This window comes from Harpegnathos saltator, unplaced genomic scaffold, assembly GCF_003227715.2.
Source record: "Harpegnathos saltator strain DR-91 unplaced genomic scaffold, Hsal_v8.6 scaffold343, whole genome shotgun sequence".
Taxonomy (NCBI): Eukaryota; Metazoa; Arthropoda; class Insecta; order Hymenoptera; family Formicidae; genus Harpegnathos; species Harpegnathos saltator.
In genome coordinates, this window is record NW_020230143.1 from 425,461 (window position 1) to 443,629 (window position 18,169).

The following is an 18,169-nucleotide window of genomic DNA, read 5'->3' on the forward strand; positions in this document are numbered from 1 at the left end:
ACGAACGGCCGGTCGGCTGGCCGACCAGCCAGTCGAAGGGAATGCGGGGATATCGGTTTTCGATAAAATTCCGGACCGGTGCGGTCCATTACGGACAACATGCGAGTCCCGTCTCGTCTCGTCTCTCGAGAAGCGAGCCTCTTTCAAGCTGTGAAGGAAAGGAGTCATCCTGTGCACAGAAGGTAGGTCAGGATGTGCGAGGAAATCGGCTAACGACGGCCGGATATTATTCCGGCTTGGAATCTCCGTGACTCGTGTGTTAACCCCGACGATGATCGATGAGAAATGTTGCGCAGAGCGGGAAAATTGCCGATAATATTAAAAAATTTGCATTGCTTACCAATTAAAACAGTACGTCTCTCTTTATCTCTCTTCTGTTCACAATCGTACGTTATATCGGACTTTAAAGTCGCAGAGTTTCTTGAAGGCGGACGATTAATGATATCTTGAAATCATTAATGGCCAGCGAGTGTGCCTGCTGGCTCTTTACCATTATATAAGATATAAAAGCGGTGGAGAAAGAGAGAGAACACGGAAAAGACAGAGAGGGAGAGGTTCGCGTTTAATCGCGTTCAGCCGGCCGTCGAATATACGATTTCTCAGCTGACGAAGCAACGGTCTTGGTGCGCCGACAAACGACGTTCCTGAGGCAGGACGACAGAGAATGTTCCGTCGCGTCGCCATGTGAAGAACTATTCATACTCGCGATTATGAACATTCGGTGGAAAAATCTACCGCATGTGCCTTTCTCACGTGCTTTTCTCCCGTTGTGTCGAGTGCGCTTTTCTATCGTACCTCCGCCATCGGTGCCGCTCGTTATTTCTCCGGTTTAACTAACGGTGCTTCGACATCGAACTCGTCCGCCAATCGTGCCATCGCTTAACGAGCTGCGATATTTCACAAGAGCGGGATGTTCCTCGTAGAGTCGATTTTTACGGCCGCAACGCGCGCATATATGTCTCTCCGTCGATTTTGGAAACGCTTGGAAAAGTTACTCGGGCCGCGAGACGATCTAATCCTTGAGATCTGTTTCTAAAATTGTGAAGAGTATCATAGAGGATCGTCTCAAGAGGGCAAATCAATTGATCCGAACGTATTTTTACATGAAATTTTATTTATTTTTTTTTTTCATGTGGCTCGCACGATTCGATGGTATGACGAGTATGAAAAAAAAAGATATTCCCCGACAGGCTGAATCAGTTTGCTTGATTGTAAATTAAATAAATTAAATAAAATTTAAATAAAATTTTATTCTCTTCGTACGATTTAACGGCATGAAGAATACGAAAAAGGCGATGCTCCTCTTCTGAAGATAACGAGCGGCACGCGGGGTATACATCATCACAGTCGCGTGTCCCATGTTCACCAATTATAATTTTACTTTTGCAGCTTCGCTGATTTGCTTGTTCCCGCCTGGTTCTTGGATCCATCCAGTCTCTCTCGCATCTAATTGGTTCGCCAACGCGAGCAGGCGCTCGGGAAAAGCGCATAAACTGTATGGATGGTTCCGACAATCAAGCACACGAGAGTCGTCGCGGCGTGAACTCAAAGGGAATCCGAGAGATCTTTGAAGGATTGCCAGGTGGAATGGCCTAACTCGCTCGCTCGCGTTTCGAGTTCGTTCCAAGAGTTATACATCACGCTCGTTTATCCTTTGAGAACACTGTCGGTGACGTTGTTGCGGCGGCCGACGGAGAAAAATCACGTTCCGCGAAAGCCGCGTGGAAATTTTGCGCAACCGCTGCCCTCTTCTCCACTTAGCGACCCGGCAGCGAGGCGCGAAGTGTAATTTAGTGTTTCTATATGCGATACCACTCGCACCCTCTCGCACAAACTTGCGTTTTCGCGCATAAATAAAGCGTCCGAGTTGCGTAGCACGAAGTCTTGCGCGCGCCTTAAGACAAATTGTAATATCACGGAGATAAATGACCGAAAAGTTGGATCTTCGATCGCGCCTTGTGAGAGCCTTGTGGTCGCCGGCAGCGCTTGGCAACCTCCGAAATTTTCTCCGTCGCTGCGTGGCTTTATCATACGATCTCCTTCTCTTTTTTTCGTTTGCTGCATTATTGTTAGTCCTTGTCGTTAATTTGGTAGCTACGGTCGCGGTATATCGCTTAAAATTAAGGCACGAGAGGGAGGGAGGGAGAGAGAGAGAGAGAGAGAGAGAGAGAGAGAGAGAGAGAGTGAAAGAAAGATAAAGATTGAAAGAGAGGGAGAGAAAGAGAGCAGAGAGAAAAGAGACGAGGCAAGAGCGAACGAAGCTCAAAGAGCGCGACCTTTAAGGTAACACGATGGCGACGAATCCGACAGAATCGAGCAATGTTAGAAGCGGCTATCGTCACAGCATTTTCGGCAACACCGTGTTTTGCATGCCCGAGAGATACGTCGATGTCGTGCCACGTGGCATCGGCGCTCAGGGTACTGTCTGGTGAGTAAACTTCTTCAATGGCCCATAACGGCATTGATCAATGCGTGTACGTGCCCATTTTTAATATCGTCGCTGATCTAGATAGATCGTTTTGCATTAAGGAGCGCTTGTGGAGTATAAAAAGTAATTACTAAAGTGTAAACAAAATTTTTTTCTCTTTTCTCATTATTATTATTTACTCCATTTATACAGTTTTGAGTAAATTTCCTTTGCATTTCTTTCTGCGAGAAAGAGAGAGAAAGAGAGGAGAGAGAGAGAGAGAGATAGAGAGAGAGAGAGAGAGAGAGAGAGAGAGAGAGAGAGAGAGAGAGAGAGAGAGAGAGAGACAGAGAGTATACGCCTCTCTCATTTCAGTTTTGTTTCCTTCTAAATCGCGTTAGACGTAGGTACGAGGTTGTAACTCGTCGGAAGCAGCTAGAAACACAATTCAAACACTAGCAGCTTCTTTTTTCTCTTAAACGCTCGGTTGTGTTATCAAGGTTCGAATGTTGATTTTAACAAGACGTCGAGGCTGTGAGGTCGAGGCACGAGGGAACCGACCGCGATCGAATATGAAGTGAACTCGACTGACCAGTCGGTCGGCGTCTCTGTTGCAGCGCGGCGTACGACACTGTCACTGCGCAGAATGTGGCGATCAAGAAGTTGTCCAGACCCTTTCAAAACGTGACACACGCGAAGAGGGCCTACCGAGAGTTCAAGCTGATGAAGCTGGTCAACCACAAAAACGTGAGTCTCTCTCGGCCTCGGCTTCGTCCTCGACGAGGACCCTCGACTGTACATTCCCTTCCTCGCCGTTCCCGCGCAACGTGCCTACGTCGACTATCTAATTCGCCGAGAGACCTAATCCACGTCGCTGTCGTCTCGTTGCAGATTATCGGTCTCCTGAATGCGTTCACGCCGCAGCGGTCTCTGGACGAGTTTCAAGACGTGTACCTGGTGATGGAGCTCATGGACGCGAATCTGTGCCAGGTAATCCAAATGGATCTGGATCACGAACGGATGTCCTACCTCCTCTATCAGATGCTGTGCGGCATCAAGCACTTGCACTCCGCCGGCATTATTCATAGGGTGAGTTCGTCAAGCGTTCATGCCGCGTGTTCTCGTCTCGCTCCCGCCCCGTTCCCTCCCCCTCGCCCTCGCCCTCCCCACGATGAAAATTGCACAACGACCGGGCCGTTTAATCTGCCGTAACGAGATTCATTAGCGACGCCGCTGCTACCGTTACTGCTGCATATTGCGCGCGCGCGCGCACTTGTTTTGTTACGCGGCGTTTGTCGTTTGTCGCCAGCGAAAGAAAATTAGCGTCGCGTCGTTCCGATTAATTCCACCCGGCCGTTCCTGCCGCCGCGGACCGTGACGCGCGTAATAGAATAACTAAGGGCGATGTCGCTCATTAAAAATGAGAACGTTGTACAACCGCGCTTGCCGCCGAGGGTTTCAAATTCACGCGGCCGGGCGCAGCAACGAACGCGCTACGAATGTACCTCGTTAATTCGCCATTCTGCTCAAAAGACGAGTGGCCGCGTGTCATCATTTGATTCGATTTCGCCGGGGGTCCGCTCGCGACTCTTCAGCCCGCGATTCCCGCCTCGAGGTGATTTCCTGAAATGCTTCACGAGACGTTCGGAAAAGCGAATCCATATATAGCGATAGACGACGACAACACCAGTCTGGATGAAGATTTCTTTTCGTTTAACTACTGACATTATGTAAGATTCGGGTCTGTATCTTGCGCAGGATTTAAAGCCGAGTAACATTGTCGTAAAGTCGGACTGCACGCTGAAGATCCTCGACTTCGGCTTGGCGAGGACCGCCGGCACCACATTCATGATGACACCTTACGTCGTCACCCGATATTATCGGGCACCAGAGGTGAGTCGAGTTTCTTCTCCTCAGCGGCCGTGGCTCTTCGCTACCGCCGACTTTATCGTTCGGTTTTTTGTTCTACGCTCTCTCGTCGCATCTTGACAGGTGATCCTCGGCATGGGATACAAGGAGAACGTGGATATCTGGTCGGTGGGCTGTATCATGGGCGAGATGATACGGGGCGGAGTGCTCTTCCCGGGCACGGATCATATCGATCAATGGAACAAAATAATCGGTAAGACGGCGCGTCGCGTCGCGACCGCGCGATCATCGCGGTCCGAGAAGCGGGGAACGTAGCGAGCGGATTCTCGAGGGAAAATCGAACGCAAGAATCGTGAACGCGCGAACAGGACTCGAGTCACCAGATGTCTCTTCAGCTTCTTCAAGGGCGAATTTGTTAAAGTCAGAGGAAATTGATAAAATTTTATTTTAAACTAATTTATATATATATATATATAGATATGACATCTGCCATTTCCTCTTTTTATGCATAAAGATGCAATTTGATAAAACAGAATATCTCTCTCTCTCTCTCTCTCTTTCTCTCTTTTGTGGAATTTTCTGCTGAATGTTTTTCCACGCAGTATTTTTTCATAACACATTGTGTTTTCAGAATTGTTTATTATATCTGCGTCGATAGCGTTTGAATTGAAAAAAATTTCTACGTATTTAAATGTATACGACGTGTACATCGGTGTATTAAAAAGTTAATTTAATTTTTCTCGATTTCCCGCGAGTGTTTCCGCGATCTATTTTCCGCGTTCAACTCGAGAGCAATCGTGATTTTCGTCTCACGCTCTCTCTTTCTCTCTCGTTTACAGAGCAACTGGGTACTCCGGCGCAGGAATTCATGCAACGGCTGCAGCCTACTGTCAGAAATTACGTGGAGAACAGGCCGCGATATCCGGGCTACCCCTTCGAAAGGCTATTTCCGGACGTGCTGTTCCCCTCGGATTCGTCGGAGCACAATAGATTAAAAGGTGAGTAGGTCACGAAGTCGACGTCCGCGTCGCGGAATCGATCGGGACACGCGTGCCGACGGACGCTTTTCGTCGACAGCAGAGGGGAGGAAAGGGGAGAAAGAAAAAATGAAAAAAAAAGACAGAGGGAGAATTTCCCGCACTTCAAATCACCCTCACTCATTGTCCCGTTGGTTTTTGCTTTTTTCCAGCGAGTCAAGCCAGGGATCTATTGTCGCGCATGCTCGTGATCGACCCGGAGCGACGCATTTCTGTCGACGAGGCGTTGCTGCACAATTACATAAATGTCTGGTACGACGAGGGAGAAGTTAATGCTGTAAGTAGGCTCTATCAATTGATCGCGATTCGCATCTCCCAATCGGGCCGGCAATTTCTCCGATTGCTTTCGCTTGATGTGCTGCGCGACGCAAAGATACCTCTCCGCGAAGTGCACCTATCGCGGCGATAAAGTCTAACGCATTTTTCACGCGGCGATAAAAGAGAAAAGTCGCCGTAAAAAGCTCCAATCCGTTTTCTTGCAGCCCGCACCGGGACCGTATGATCACAGCGTGGACGAGAGAGAGCACACGGTGGATCAGTGGAAGGAACTGATCTACCAAGAGGTCATGGAATACGAGACAAGCCACAATCCTGCGGCGGTAGCTGCGTCGTCAGAGAGTTCTGGAAGCCGGTAGATACAGCGGAGCCCATCAGACTCCTTCTCGTCGAGGAAGCATCCCGACAGTCTGACTTATCGCGTCGACATTGCCGAAGCGTAGAGAAGGAGAGAGAGAGAGAGAGAGAGAGAGAGAGAGAGAGAGAGAGAGAGAGAGAGAGAGAGAGAGAGAGAGAGAGAGAGAGAGAGAGAAAGTGTGTGAAAGAGAGAGGGGGAGGGGGGAACGCAAGAAAAGAGAAAGAGAGAAAGAAAAAGGTCCAAACGAAAGGAGGCAGGAAAGGAGGAAGGTGCGTCGACGTCCACGGGATATCGGACGATACCGATCTCCCTCTGACCTCTCCTTCGAGAAGGCAAGAAGAAACGTGCAATGAAAAAGGAGCAATGGAACGAAGCAATGGAAAAGGGAGAATACGAGAATAGAAGCTCACTCTGTTGAGCGCCGCCGGTCTCGAGAATTCGCGGAGGGCTCCCTCGGGTAGCGCGCGCGTGACCGAAGCAGCGTGTATCGTGCAAAATAGGCTGAAACTGGTCTCTGAGACGTCGTCACCACGTCGTCGACGAGGAGCGCGCATTCACTCGCTCGCTCGCTTGCTCGCTCACTCACTCACTCACTCACTCACTCACTCACTCACTCACTCAATCAATCAATCACTCACATACTCATTCGCCCGCTCACTCGATCTCTGCACGGGATCTTCTTTCTTCTCTCTTCCCTCTCTTCGCCGGCTGACCTTCGTTGAGAAGCAGAATCCGAAGGCAGTCCTCCGCAATGAGAACGAGATTCGACAGAGAGAAAAAACGCTCCTTTTCCGCGGAGGCGAACCGCTGTGCGGCACGCGATCCACTCCCCAGGACACATCCTCCTTGCTCTTTTTCATACATTTCATACAAGGCCATGGAAGTTAAGAGGGCAAAACAGGAGGGAAGCGGGAAGAAGAAGAAGAAAAAGAAGAAGAAGAAGAGGAAGAAGGATCGCGCGTATTCGAAGAGGATTTTTTTGGGATATTTTCCCGTGACACGAGACGCGCGGTCGCGGTGACGCGGAGTCACTTTCGAAGAGAAGAGGATTACGAGGGAGCGAGCGATTGAACTGCCGTTGGACGAAGTTATCGTTGCAAGTTGTCGTCCCCTCAACTACTGCCAACCTGGGTTGGACAAGGCCCTCTCTCTCTCTCTCTTACCCCCTCGATTCGTCTCTTCGATCGACGAGCGCGCGCTTCCCGAGCGCATCTCCGGAGTGACACGCCTTTCCTCAGAACCCTTGTCTCACGGCACGATATTTCTACCGCAGTCCCTTCACCGCGTCCGCTTGACTGTCTGTCTTCTTTGGTACGAGTGCCCTTATTCGCTGTTCGATTCAAAAAAGCTGCGCGCAACCGTCGGTGGCCATGCACGGATCGCTACGTTTCGCGCCGTGCCGTTGTTTCCGATCTGCCTGTCGTCCAAGAGCATTCGGGCGACGCTCTCACACAGTGCATTTTATAGCAATAAAGTTGACGTGGGAGTGCGAAATCAGGATAGAAATATCGTCCTTCGGGAACGAGGTTTTCTCCAAGTCTTATCATCGTCGGAGCTGGACCGTCCCTTTAATTCTCATATCCCGTTTCCGATGCTGAGCGTTACATAAGGACGTTTAATCGATATTCGGGCTGTAAGGTAAGGAGAATTGATGACATGTGCAATGTGTCGACAATCGACGATCGGCCGTCGTCACCGAGGGGAGGACCGATCGAGCGCGTTTATCGTTTGCGCGCGGACAACATATATACATATATTTTTCGTACCATTGTTAAGCACGGGAACACACACTTCTCAATCACGTATATATTATAACGCGACTATCCTACGAATTTTGGGTACGGTGTCACGGTACAAAGACCACGTTAAGGCGATAAGGAGAAATTTATCACAGAGCTTATAGTCGCTCGATCGTACCCCGTCGGTCGCGGCGCACGATCGTCGTGAACGATCCGTTGAGACGTCAGGCGAATTTCATTTCGTTGAAACTGCAAATCGCTTCGAGCGAGGGAGGAACGAGAGAGAGTTCGGTATATATATATAAATATATATTATATACATGTGTGTACATTAATTTTGTGAACCACACACGGTTCTCTATGTACGAGACGCGTGTGCGCGCGTGCGAGCGCGAGCGCGAGCGTCGCGCCCTCGATGATGAGCGCGGCGAGCGCGAGTAACGCGGGGGGAAAGCCGAGAGGCGACACGTTTTTGCAAATACCGAATCTCGAGTTGTTGGAGAACGACCGACGAGATGAGATTTTTGTACATATAATAATTCCCGCAGGAAAGAAAGGAAGGAAGAGGAGAAATAAGGAGAAAAGAATAAAAGAAAGGAACGCTGCACGTGCCAGAACGCCGCGAACCAGAGTGTCTGTGCGATCTCTCGCGACACCAATTCTTCTCGTCTCCGCTCTGTGCGCTTTCATCTTAATCGTCATCAGTGCCAGTAACGGATGCAATCGAGTATTCGTTATTCATATCATTTCGTAAAATCGTTAAGGGATTGCGGTCGCTGCTTAATTTTAACGAAACGAGTCGGCAGAAGGAGAGAGAGAAAGGGAACGAGAAAGGTAGGAAGAGAGAGAGAGAGAGAGAGGAGAGAGAGAGAGAGAGAGAGAGAGAGAGAGAGAGAGAGAGAGAGAGAGAGAGAGAGAGAGGGGGAAAGAGAGGAGAGACGAGCCAGTGCAATGTCACAACGATCGATCATGGTAATGTAGCGTCAGGTACTCTCCGCGATCCTGCAATTACCGATTATATTCTTAGCTGAGGTATAGTAGGTAGTAGCGTTAATCGATACTTGTATCATCCTCTTCTCGTGCAATCTCGCGTGCGACGTGCACGACGAGCGGCGACTGACTCGCTCACGGTGCTTCTAAAGGCGTCTTGCAATCGGCGAAAGAAACAGAGCGATTCGAGTGACGGGAGTCGCTGAATCGATGCAATAAGTCGGTATAGGCGAAGATATATCCACGCTATAAATCATTCGCACGCGTCAGCGAAGTGGCGGCGAAGAGACGATTTCGCGCTTTAAAAAAAAAGGAAAAAAAAAGGAAGAGAGAAAAAAGAATCCGTTTTGCGAGGACACGAAATCCTCGAGGACGTTTAAATGAATTTTTATTCCCTTCTCGAATTGTGTGTATGTTTCGTATTGTGATGTACGAAATACGTGCAGTAAATGGACAGGGTTAGAGGGAGGGGGGATGATACGGGGATGGGTAGGGGGAGCGGCGTTCGTTCTTCGACAGAAACGCGAAGCGGCGACAGTCGTGATTAATGGACCGAGCGAGAGGGCTGGGGCCGGGTTGGTAGGGTCGACGATGCTGACGATGATAATGACGATGACGTAACGACGACGACGAAGACGACGACGACGGCCCAGTTGTCATGCTATACGAAATGTAATTGTATTTATTACGCGAATCGACGAGGAGAACAGGAGGAACCTATTACAAAAATACCGAATCGACGATGGTGATGAATAATTGTATAATGTAAACGTTAAAATTTTTATTTTCCACGACGATAGTTATGTGAATATATTGCTACAGTCCGATCCAAATATAATCAAGCTTTTGTAACACTAATTATAATAAAAGTCTAATGATGATACTGCTAATCACGTAATTGTATCGCACACACGATAATTAAACGAAAGAGAGGGAGGGACAGGGAAGGAAAGGGAAGGAAAGGGAGGGAAAGAGAAGGAAGAGAAAGAAGTACGAGCTATACAAACGAGTCTCGTTTTTCGCGTATACGGAGGAGAGCAGTAGGCCAAAAATCTTTACAAATTCAAGCCGAGTTGCCGCCATTGGCCCCGTTATAACTGAACCGTTAGAAAGACTCGTCACCGTTCCTTTTCCCCAGAGTCACATTTCTCTTGCATATTGACCGTGTATAGTCTCACACACACACATACACACATACACGAGATAACGCATACTTGCGAACGAGCTTTTGTCCAAAAAATGCAAGATTTACAGTGCGAGTATTCGCGCGCCGACACTAGAACGCCTCCTTTAGCGCACCACCATTTTGCCGTGCTACTCCTTTACGTCTCCGCGCGAAGAACACCGTCGTGTATGTATCTACACAGAGTATTTTGCAATAACACGTTTTTTCTAAAAAAGAAAAGAAAAAAAACAATCATACCCGCAACTCCACGGATATCGCCGTGCGCGCCATGAGAACGGACGCGTTGTCCTCCCGGCGTTCTAGTGTGTCTTCGCTCCTGCGCGTAAAAGAAAAAAATATAGACGAATCGTGAGAAAGGGAGGTTCGCGCTCCGCGCGAATCCGGGCTCCCGATTTTCGAGACCGCCGCTCGCGGATCGCCCAAACGACGTTCGGATCGAACGACAAAGTCCGAGAGTTTTGGATTCTTTTTTACGAAGTCTTTCAAGAAGAGAACACACACACACACACACATACACATACACATACATATATTCGCCTAATGACCTGCGACCCGCGCGTCTCTCGCTCGAAGTTCGAAAACTCCCAAAAACCGCCCTCCGATCTCGCACGTCGAGGCAACGTGACCATCCGAAAATAGAAGATTGCCCGATCGCCCCTTCACGATTCGTCGTATTTTTCTCTTCGCCTCGTTTTCGGAAAGACGGCATTTCATTGCACATACACACACTCACACGTGTACAAGCATATTCACACGCCCACGCTGTCGAACACTCGACATTTTTCGCCTTGTCATTTCCAATTTCGTTCCGCATCATCCCTCATATACGAGAGAACGAACGCATAACGCATAATGAAATATTTTGTGATCCTCGCCAAACATTATACGGATTACGAACGTATCCGTACGCGTACATAACACACACACACACACACACATATGCACACGTTATGTAAAGTCAATTATATTTAATCAGCGGACGATACTTAGCAGTTATAAAAGTATGCCCAGATATATCTTTTGGGCATTGCACCTGCACAACAGGGTATTTCTGCGGCCCTTCGTGCGTGTATTCACAGGGTGTCTCGTTGAACTTAAGCGAAGCAAGGAGAACAAAGTATCAAAGAAAAAAAAACTCAGAAAAAAGTTGTAGTTGTGCCAGAGTACAGAATCAGTACAGTGGGAAAGAGAGAGAGAGAGAGAGAGAGAGAGAGAGAGAGAGAGAGAGAGCGAGAGTGAACGATGAGAGAAAGATAACGAATGAGAGGGAGGGAGCGAAAGGGAGACAGAAAGAGATACAACTATTTTTCCATTTGCAAGCCATTGCTGCAAGCCTTTTTCTTCGCACAGTGAGCGCGCTGAAGGACTCGGTGAACCGTGATTCCTTGAAATTTCGTCCAGCTCCTTGAGCCAGCACAATCTTTAAATCACTTTCGAGATGCTAAATCGCTTGCGACGTTTCTTTCCCGTCTGCGATACGAGAGAGAAAAGGAGAGAAAAATGAGAGGAAGGAGGGGGACAGAGGAGAATCGAAGATTTTGTAATACCGTATTCGCTGCGATATAATCTCCCCGCGATATTTGTACCTAACGCAGTCAGAATTTCTAAAGATTTTTGGATATACACCATAAGCGGGTGTGCAACAGAGTGAGAGGGAGAGAGTGAAAGTGAGAGAGTGAGCGAAAGCGACAGGTGATAATTATATCTGCGAACGCGAGGTTGCCCGGTTTCGGAAACGTTATCACTTTTATCAAAAGCGAAGGAGGCGCGGCCCGGATCACACGGAGGATGTTGTCCTCGGTGCAACACACTGTATGTGTGTGTGTGTGTGTGTGTGTGTGTATGTATACACACACACACAGTAGCACACACATAGAGAGAGAGGGAAAGAGAGATGGAGGGAGAGAGAAAAGGAGAGAAAGAAAAAAAGAGAGACAGATATACGTAATTACACACACCACACATCTGTCCACACATATTCATACCCACAAACACACATATATACACACATACACATATATACACACATACTCACGTACCGTAGTTGTGGCAGCTCGTACTACGTTCTTCTCGTTTCCATAGTTAAAGCAAAAACGTAGCGAATAATAAACGGTAGCGTAACGATAACGAGTAAAGTAAACGATAACGATACTAATAAATAGTAAAGGATAATAATAAAACCAAGTAAAAAATATTATTCGCAGAGTCGTAGAGAAAGCAAGACAGAAAGGGAGAAAACGGGAGAGGGGAGAGGAAAAGAAGAAATGCGGGAGGATCCGTGGTATATCTCGTAAAACCGTCGCGACTCCCCGGCACCCTTAGCTAATCGATATACAGCAATCGGTCAAACTATCTTAATTCACTTCCGAATACGTAGAACATGACTGTATACGACGATTGTTGATCCGGCGAATGCATTCGGAACGCGCAATGTCGGTGGGGAAAATGGTAGGAACAAAATGAAAAAGAGAGAGAGAGAGAGAGAGAGAGAGAGAGAGAGGGAGAAGGATAGAAAGGAGGAGGAGGAACTCTCCTTGCGTTCGTCGAGCGAGGAAAAGGAAAGAATAGAGAATATAGCGGGTACCTTTCAGTCATGTGCCTTTGACACCTTTGGAAGAGAATCATATTTGAGGCCGGAAAAAGAGATAAAAGATAAGAATGAGGATATAAATCGGAACAGACGTACAGAAAACTAACACGTTTCTTCATCTCGGATTGATGTCACACAGGCTTAGCGATTGTCGTCACTCCGGTCTTCTTCGTTTTATCCAGAACACCGTATTCTCACGCGAGATGAAGAGTAAACGAGACTGTGTTACTATTAAGGCAACATTATCGTTAGATATTATTATATCGGAATTATTAACGAGCAATAAACGAACTGTCGATGCACAACGTGAGACTGAAGAACTAGAAACTTAGCTGTGGGGCTTCGATTCTTGAGAACTACCGAACGCGCGATGAATCGTAACTTATCTTGTTTCATTCTAGCTTTGTTTTATCCTCTCTTCGCGTGTAATGTTTACATGATTCATAATGATCATATCCTTGGGTCTTACCTCTTTCTCGCATTCTGGCCTCGTTCGTTCGACGCTCAGCTGCGTCATTCGAGAGAGAGAGAGAGAGAGAGAGAGAGAGAGAGAGGGAGAGAGAGAGAGAGAGAGAGAGAGAGACGAAGGCGACCAACCGAGACCCCGTGTTGCGCGTTCATCTAGGCAGGATCGAGTCCTCGACTCGTGGTGATCCCGGCGACGTCCTGGCAACCGCAATCGCTTCCGAAACCAGGGGAAATCGAGATCTTAACGTTATACACAATATATATAGAACTTAGAGTATAAAAACGAAGAGAGAAAACAAGAAATAGAGAGAGAGAGAGAGAGAGAGAGAGAGAGAGAGAGAGAGAGAGAGAGAGAGAGAGAGAGAAGAGAAAACCCGGCTGAGAGATAGAGAGAACAACACCGCCGGTTAGACATACCGCAAGAACGATAAACGATCCTTTGTTTTTGTAGGGGGGGATAATAATAATCGATAAATCGGTAAAAAAATAAATAAATAAGTCGAGAATAATGTAAACGATAATCCTTCTTCTTTAGCGCGGTAAGAGAGAGGGCAAATAATATACAAAAGTGGAATATTTTGAACGACTACACGAATCGAGCGGAGCTCGGGCAGGGGGCAGGAGTAGGGACGGGGACGGGGGCGGGAAGAGGGAGGGATGAGAGATTAATGAAGAAACAAAATAATAATGTCCATGTTGCTAAACTTAGCAGTGAGGTAGATCGCGTATAGGCGACGTCTTAGTTTAAAAAAGTTAGTCCTTAGTACAGTGAGAAAGGAAGAGCGAGAGTGCGAGAGAGAACGAGAGAGCGAGAGCGAGAGAGAGAGAGAGAGAGAGAGAGAGAGAGAGAGAGAGAGAACACACACTTATAACACGCAAACACACACATACCCACAGAACACAATACACGAGCAGTGCGTAGAGTCTACATTAACACTTAGACTAGATCTCTAGGTCGTTCCTTCGTATTAGAGCGTAGCACTGGACACCAACGCAAAGGCGTTTCCGGCGACATCATAGAGAAAGAGAAGTGCTCTTCCCCCCGAGAGCGATTTCTTTATGTTTCCCTCGAGCGTGAGGGGCCAGACGAGTGTGTGGTGTGTGTGAAGTGCGGGGATCGAAAACGGCGTGCGACTTGAGTGCGTACGAACCAATTCCGAGAAGTCGCGGATTTTCCAAATTTGATTTTTGCATAACCTTCGATCATCATTCAGGCTGCATTCCAAAGTAAACTGACAGTACTGAAAATCTATGGTTTGCGTGACATGCACCATGGACTTTCAGTACCGTCAATGTACCGAATTGTTGAAAACGGTTTGAACGCTTTCCTTGGATGCGTATCAAACTACAAAGAGAATCGCTTAAGCCGTCTTAAAATTCAGCGTACATCTTGGAGTGTGCAGCTATGACATCAGTAAATTCGCACGGGTCGATCGGGGAGCTTATTTTTCCTTAACGATCTGAAATCGACGATTTTCATTGGCATCGAGAGACTCGATCTCCCGCTTCGTGGTCCCCGCGAATCAACAAACGCAACAACGATCGCGCGAGATCGTTTCGATCCCCGGACCACCCGGAGACACTCCGCGGATCGACGATGCTCCCAGCGCGAGTTCCCAGTCGTTCCCTCTCGCCGACGAGGGGGAGGACCAATCGCCAGAGCAATAATGTACTCTTCGCACCTCTTCCGACCTGCGTCAGCTTCACCCGGAGTCTCCTTCTTTCTCTTTCTCTCTTTCTTCCGACTCCGGCTTCGTCCTCGTCGAGACTTCGACGTCGGCGATTCCTCGAGCGAAAGTCGAGGGACGAGACGCTCGAGACGATTTCCCGGGGATGTCCCATCGTCGAGATTTTTCCCGTTCGCTCTCGCTGACGATCTCCCTTTCCCGGGACATCGGCGATCCGTGCGCGCCGCCAGGCGCGGACTCGTTTTTGTATATTCGCGAGACGATCTTTCCTTCCCGAAGGCGTATACGCTTCAGTCCGCGTGTACGCTGTGTACCGTACCGAGAGATTTACTCGCCGGGGGCTGAGAACCTCGGCGACGAGTCCATCGGAGAAATTTGATTTCTCCGATCGGAGACGATACACTCGGCCTCGCAGCGAAGAACACCAAGTGGGAAGGAAGTACGACGGAGGCGAAGCGAGTCTCTTCTTTTCTAGAGCCAACAACAATATAAAAAAGGAAAGAACCGCCGTACCTACACACACACACACACACACACACATAACAAACAAAAATACATACATATACATATACACGACACACACAGTAGTCACGTGAAGCGTAAACTTATTATAAATACTAATATATTAATATTATTGAATATATACCTCTTCTGTACATACAATTAAGCAACAATAATAATAATGAATAATAATTAATCGTGAGAGAACGTTGGACGGTAGAACGGGGCAAACAATAATTGCGCATTGTTTTTAGCAAGAAAACGGCGGCGAAATGATTAAGTTGTGAATATAATAAGTACGATGTAATTGTAATTATATATACACCTATCTCGCGGCGATACGATGTAATTGTATGGATCCACACCACACACACATAGGTACACGGACAGACAGACAGACAGACAGAGAGACATACGCACACACACACACACACACACACGACACACATAAGTCACACAGTATAAATATTATAAATACATTATAACGACGACGAGACGACGACGATGGTGGAGACAATGGTGATTTTTATTATAACTCTATTATTATTACATTATTAATATTATTATTATATTATTAGTTATATGTCATTCTTATTGCGGTTGTATTATATTGTATCGAGGAACACGCTGTCGACAGGAAGAGAGACGAGTTCGATCGATCAGATCATCGTGCGAGTGCAACAATATCGAAGAAGAATAAACAAAAGAAACAATACAAAATCGTGGCGCGTCGTGTCTCATTTGTACTTAGTTATTACGTAGACACCAGCGGGCGAGTTATCACTGCAGTCTCGGGTTTCGACGTCGGTCGCAAGAATTTCTTTCTGTTTTCCATTTCCATCGGCATCGTTGAAGCGTTGCACGATACGAAATGAACTCTCGGCTTGGGTGCGTGCCTCCCTTCGCACCCTCTCCGGGGAGAAACTTCGTCGCACTCTTGCACGTGCGTGAACGAAGGACGTGTGGACGCGCGACAATCGGGAACGCTCATTGTGGCTGGTGAGTCGGGGTGAATCTCGACGTGAACCGACGTCGCGCGTCGTTAGCTCTTAGCCTTTTGCGAATACACCAATATGTCAAAGTCGTGTCACGTCAACCACAGTAGCTCTCTTCTGTGTTATTTTGGATTTTTCTAGGGATCCTCGATACACGAACACATACATAGACACACCGGACACGCGCGAAGCCCGTCAGCAGCGCTTTTGCGAGAACGGGCGAATCGAGAGGAATCGACGGGAGTTCACTTTCAGGAATGCCAAATTCTCGCGAAGTGTCGCGTTTTATTGAGTCCGCTCTGACGATTCTTCCCACTTTCACGTGTCTGATCGAATTCGCGCGGGCAATTGGAGAGCAAAAGTGCGAGAAAAAATGATGTCCCTTGCCTAAAATTAAAATTATTCTTGCAAAATTGTCGCGGAGAGAATGACGAGTCCGGCTTCGTAAGAAAAGACATTACGTTGATTTTAGATCGCTTGAAGACGGCGTCAATTTCGATTTAAGTTAAAAGTGAAATAAATCGGAACGTAATATCCGGAGATGTCAGAATCGGTCCTCGATTCGCGAGGATCGCTTTCGTATTTCGTATTTCGTGGGAATAAATTTCCTTCTACCTGCGATTCGTCCATTTCTCGCGGAGTGGAAAATACGAGGCGCTCCCGTGTATCCTTCCTCGTCCCGGAGAGGACGAAACACCGCGATACAATGCGAGAACGATTCTCTCGCGCGTATCTTGTCCCACGAGAGTTTCGACTATCCCACGATTCACAGAGAGGAGTCGCGATCCGTAATTATTTCTTGGCGAGCCGAACCAATGCTCAAGCGACGCTGTTGGTCTGAAATTGATAATAAAGAAAAGCAGATGAACCACGAATTTCTTTACCCGTCTGTACCTATAGGCCTGTAATGTAAAATACATGCAGCGGAGTATAAGGGAATAATAAAGGGGAAAGAAACGAGAGGAGAGAAGAAGAAGTGGCAACAACAAGAATAATAATAACAACAGCAGCAGCAGCAGCAGCAGCAGCAACAACAACAAGAATACACACTTTTTATATGCATGATTTATAAGTTTTAATTTTTAATATTAAAGGAGATATACCATGTTGTATGTGAATGAATTATTGATTATTTAAATTGATGTTTTAAAATACGAAAAACCTGGGCTTCTCATTTTCTCCGCGACTGCCTTCCCATCGCACGACCCTTACGGAGCATTTGTAAATAAATACCGAGAGAATATATTATAGACTCAAAGTAACAATATTAACTTCGCCATTGTTGCCATTGATAGACGAGACGAAGAGCGATAGACGAACGGTTCAATCGCGGAGCGAGAGGCTGCGCGTTGTTCGTACGAACGCTCATGCTTCGTCGCGCTTTAATCGATCACGATTCTTCCAAATCGCCGATAAAAGAGTATCACAATCGCGCGCTAAAGAAATCGTTTGCCATTCGTTGTTGCTACGTCGATTCGCTACGGCCGTTCAGAAAGCTACGGCGTGAAGATGACGGGATTGCGACTCGGCGATGGCGTCAGCGCGAGCGTGATAGCTGCCGTCTTGTTTCTTCGTCTGAGCCAACGACACGGCACGCGTGGTTAGAACGACCTTACGGAGCGGGGGCAAGGCCGCTGATTCTCCGCACGTGACCTACCCCGACGGCGACAGCGAGAGCGCCGGGCCGATCGAGAACGTGGATCGATATACACTTCGCGATGTCTCCGGTTCCAGACGTCGTCTAGAGCAACTCGAGACAAAGACCGTTGCACGGGTGGTTGTCGCGCTTCCGCTGAGCGTGAAATCGTTCCTCTGGGATTAATTGTTCCATAAACGTGACACGCACTGATTTTCGTACTTGCGTTGAGACAGAAGATGATCCGTATGAAGAACCAATGAAAAATCTTGGTCTGGATCAACGCGAAGCGTCACTTTTATTTTTCCAACATGACTTTTAATATCAAGCACACACCTCTTCTACGTATTCTTTCTGTCTTTCTGTCAGCGAATAAATTCTTTAAGTAAATTCTATATATTAAGGAACAAGATTTGCGCATATTTGAAT

The 18,169-nt window shown here is 47.5% G+C and overlaps 1 protein-coding gene across 4 annotated transcripts in view; it reads left to right on the top strand.

The window, feature by feature from the left end:
* Positions 1-6,090, top strand: part of bsk (mitogen-activated protein kinase dJNK) — a 136,957-nt gene extending 130,867 nt beyond the window's left edge. For 3 of the 4 annotated variants that reach the window (XM_025300249.1, XM_025300250.1, XM_011155811.3), the window contains 7 exons: positions 3,025-3,154; positions 3,299-3,496; positions 4,166-4,300; positions 4,400-4,529; positions 5,116-5,274; positions 5,466-5,590; positions 5,796-6,089. In XM_025300249.1, the coding sequence (XP_025156034.1) occupies positions 3,025-3,154; positions 3,299-3,496; positions 4,166-4,300; positions 4,400-4,529; positions 5,116-5,274; positions 5,466-5,590; positions 5,796-5,948 (1,030 nt within the window). In that variant the 3' untranslated portion in view covers positions 5,949-6,089. Of the gene's footprint in view, positions 1-2,283; positions 2,429-3,024; positions 3,155-3,298; positions 3,497-4,165; positions 4,301-4,399; positions 4,530-5,115; positions 5,275-5,465; positions 5,591-5,795 lie in introns of all 4 variants that reach the window. The other variant, XM_011155886.3, reaches the window with a different exon arrangement.
* Positions 6,091-18,169: the final 12,079 nt, after the last annotated feature.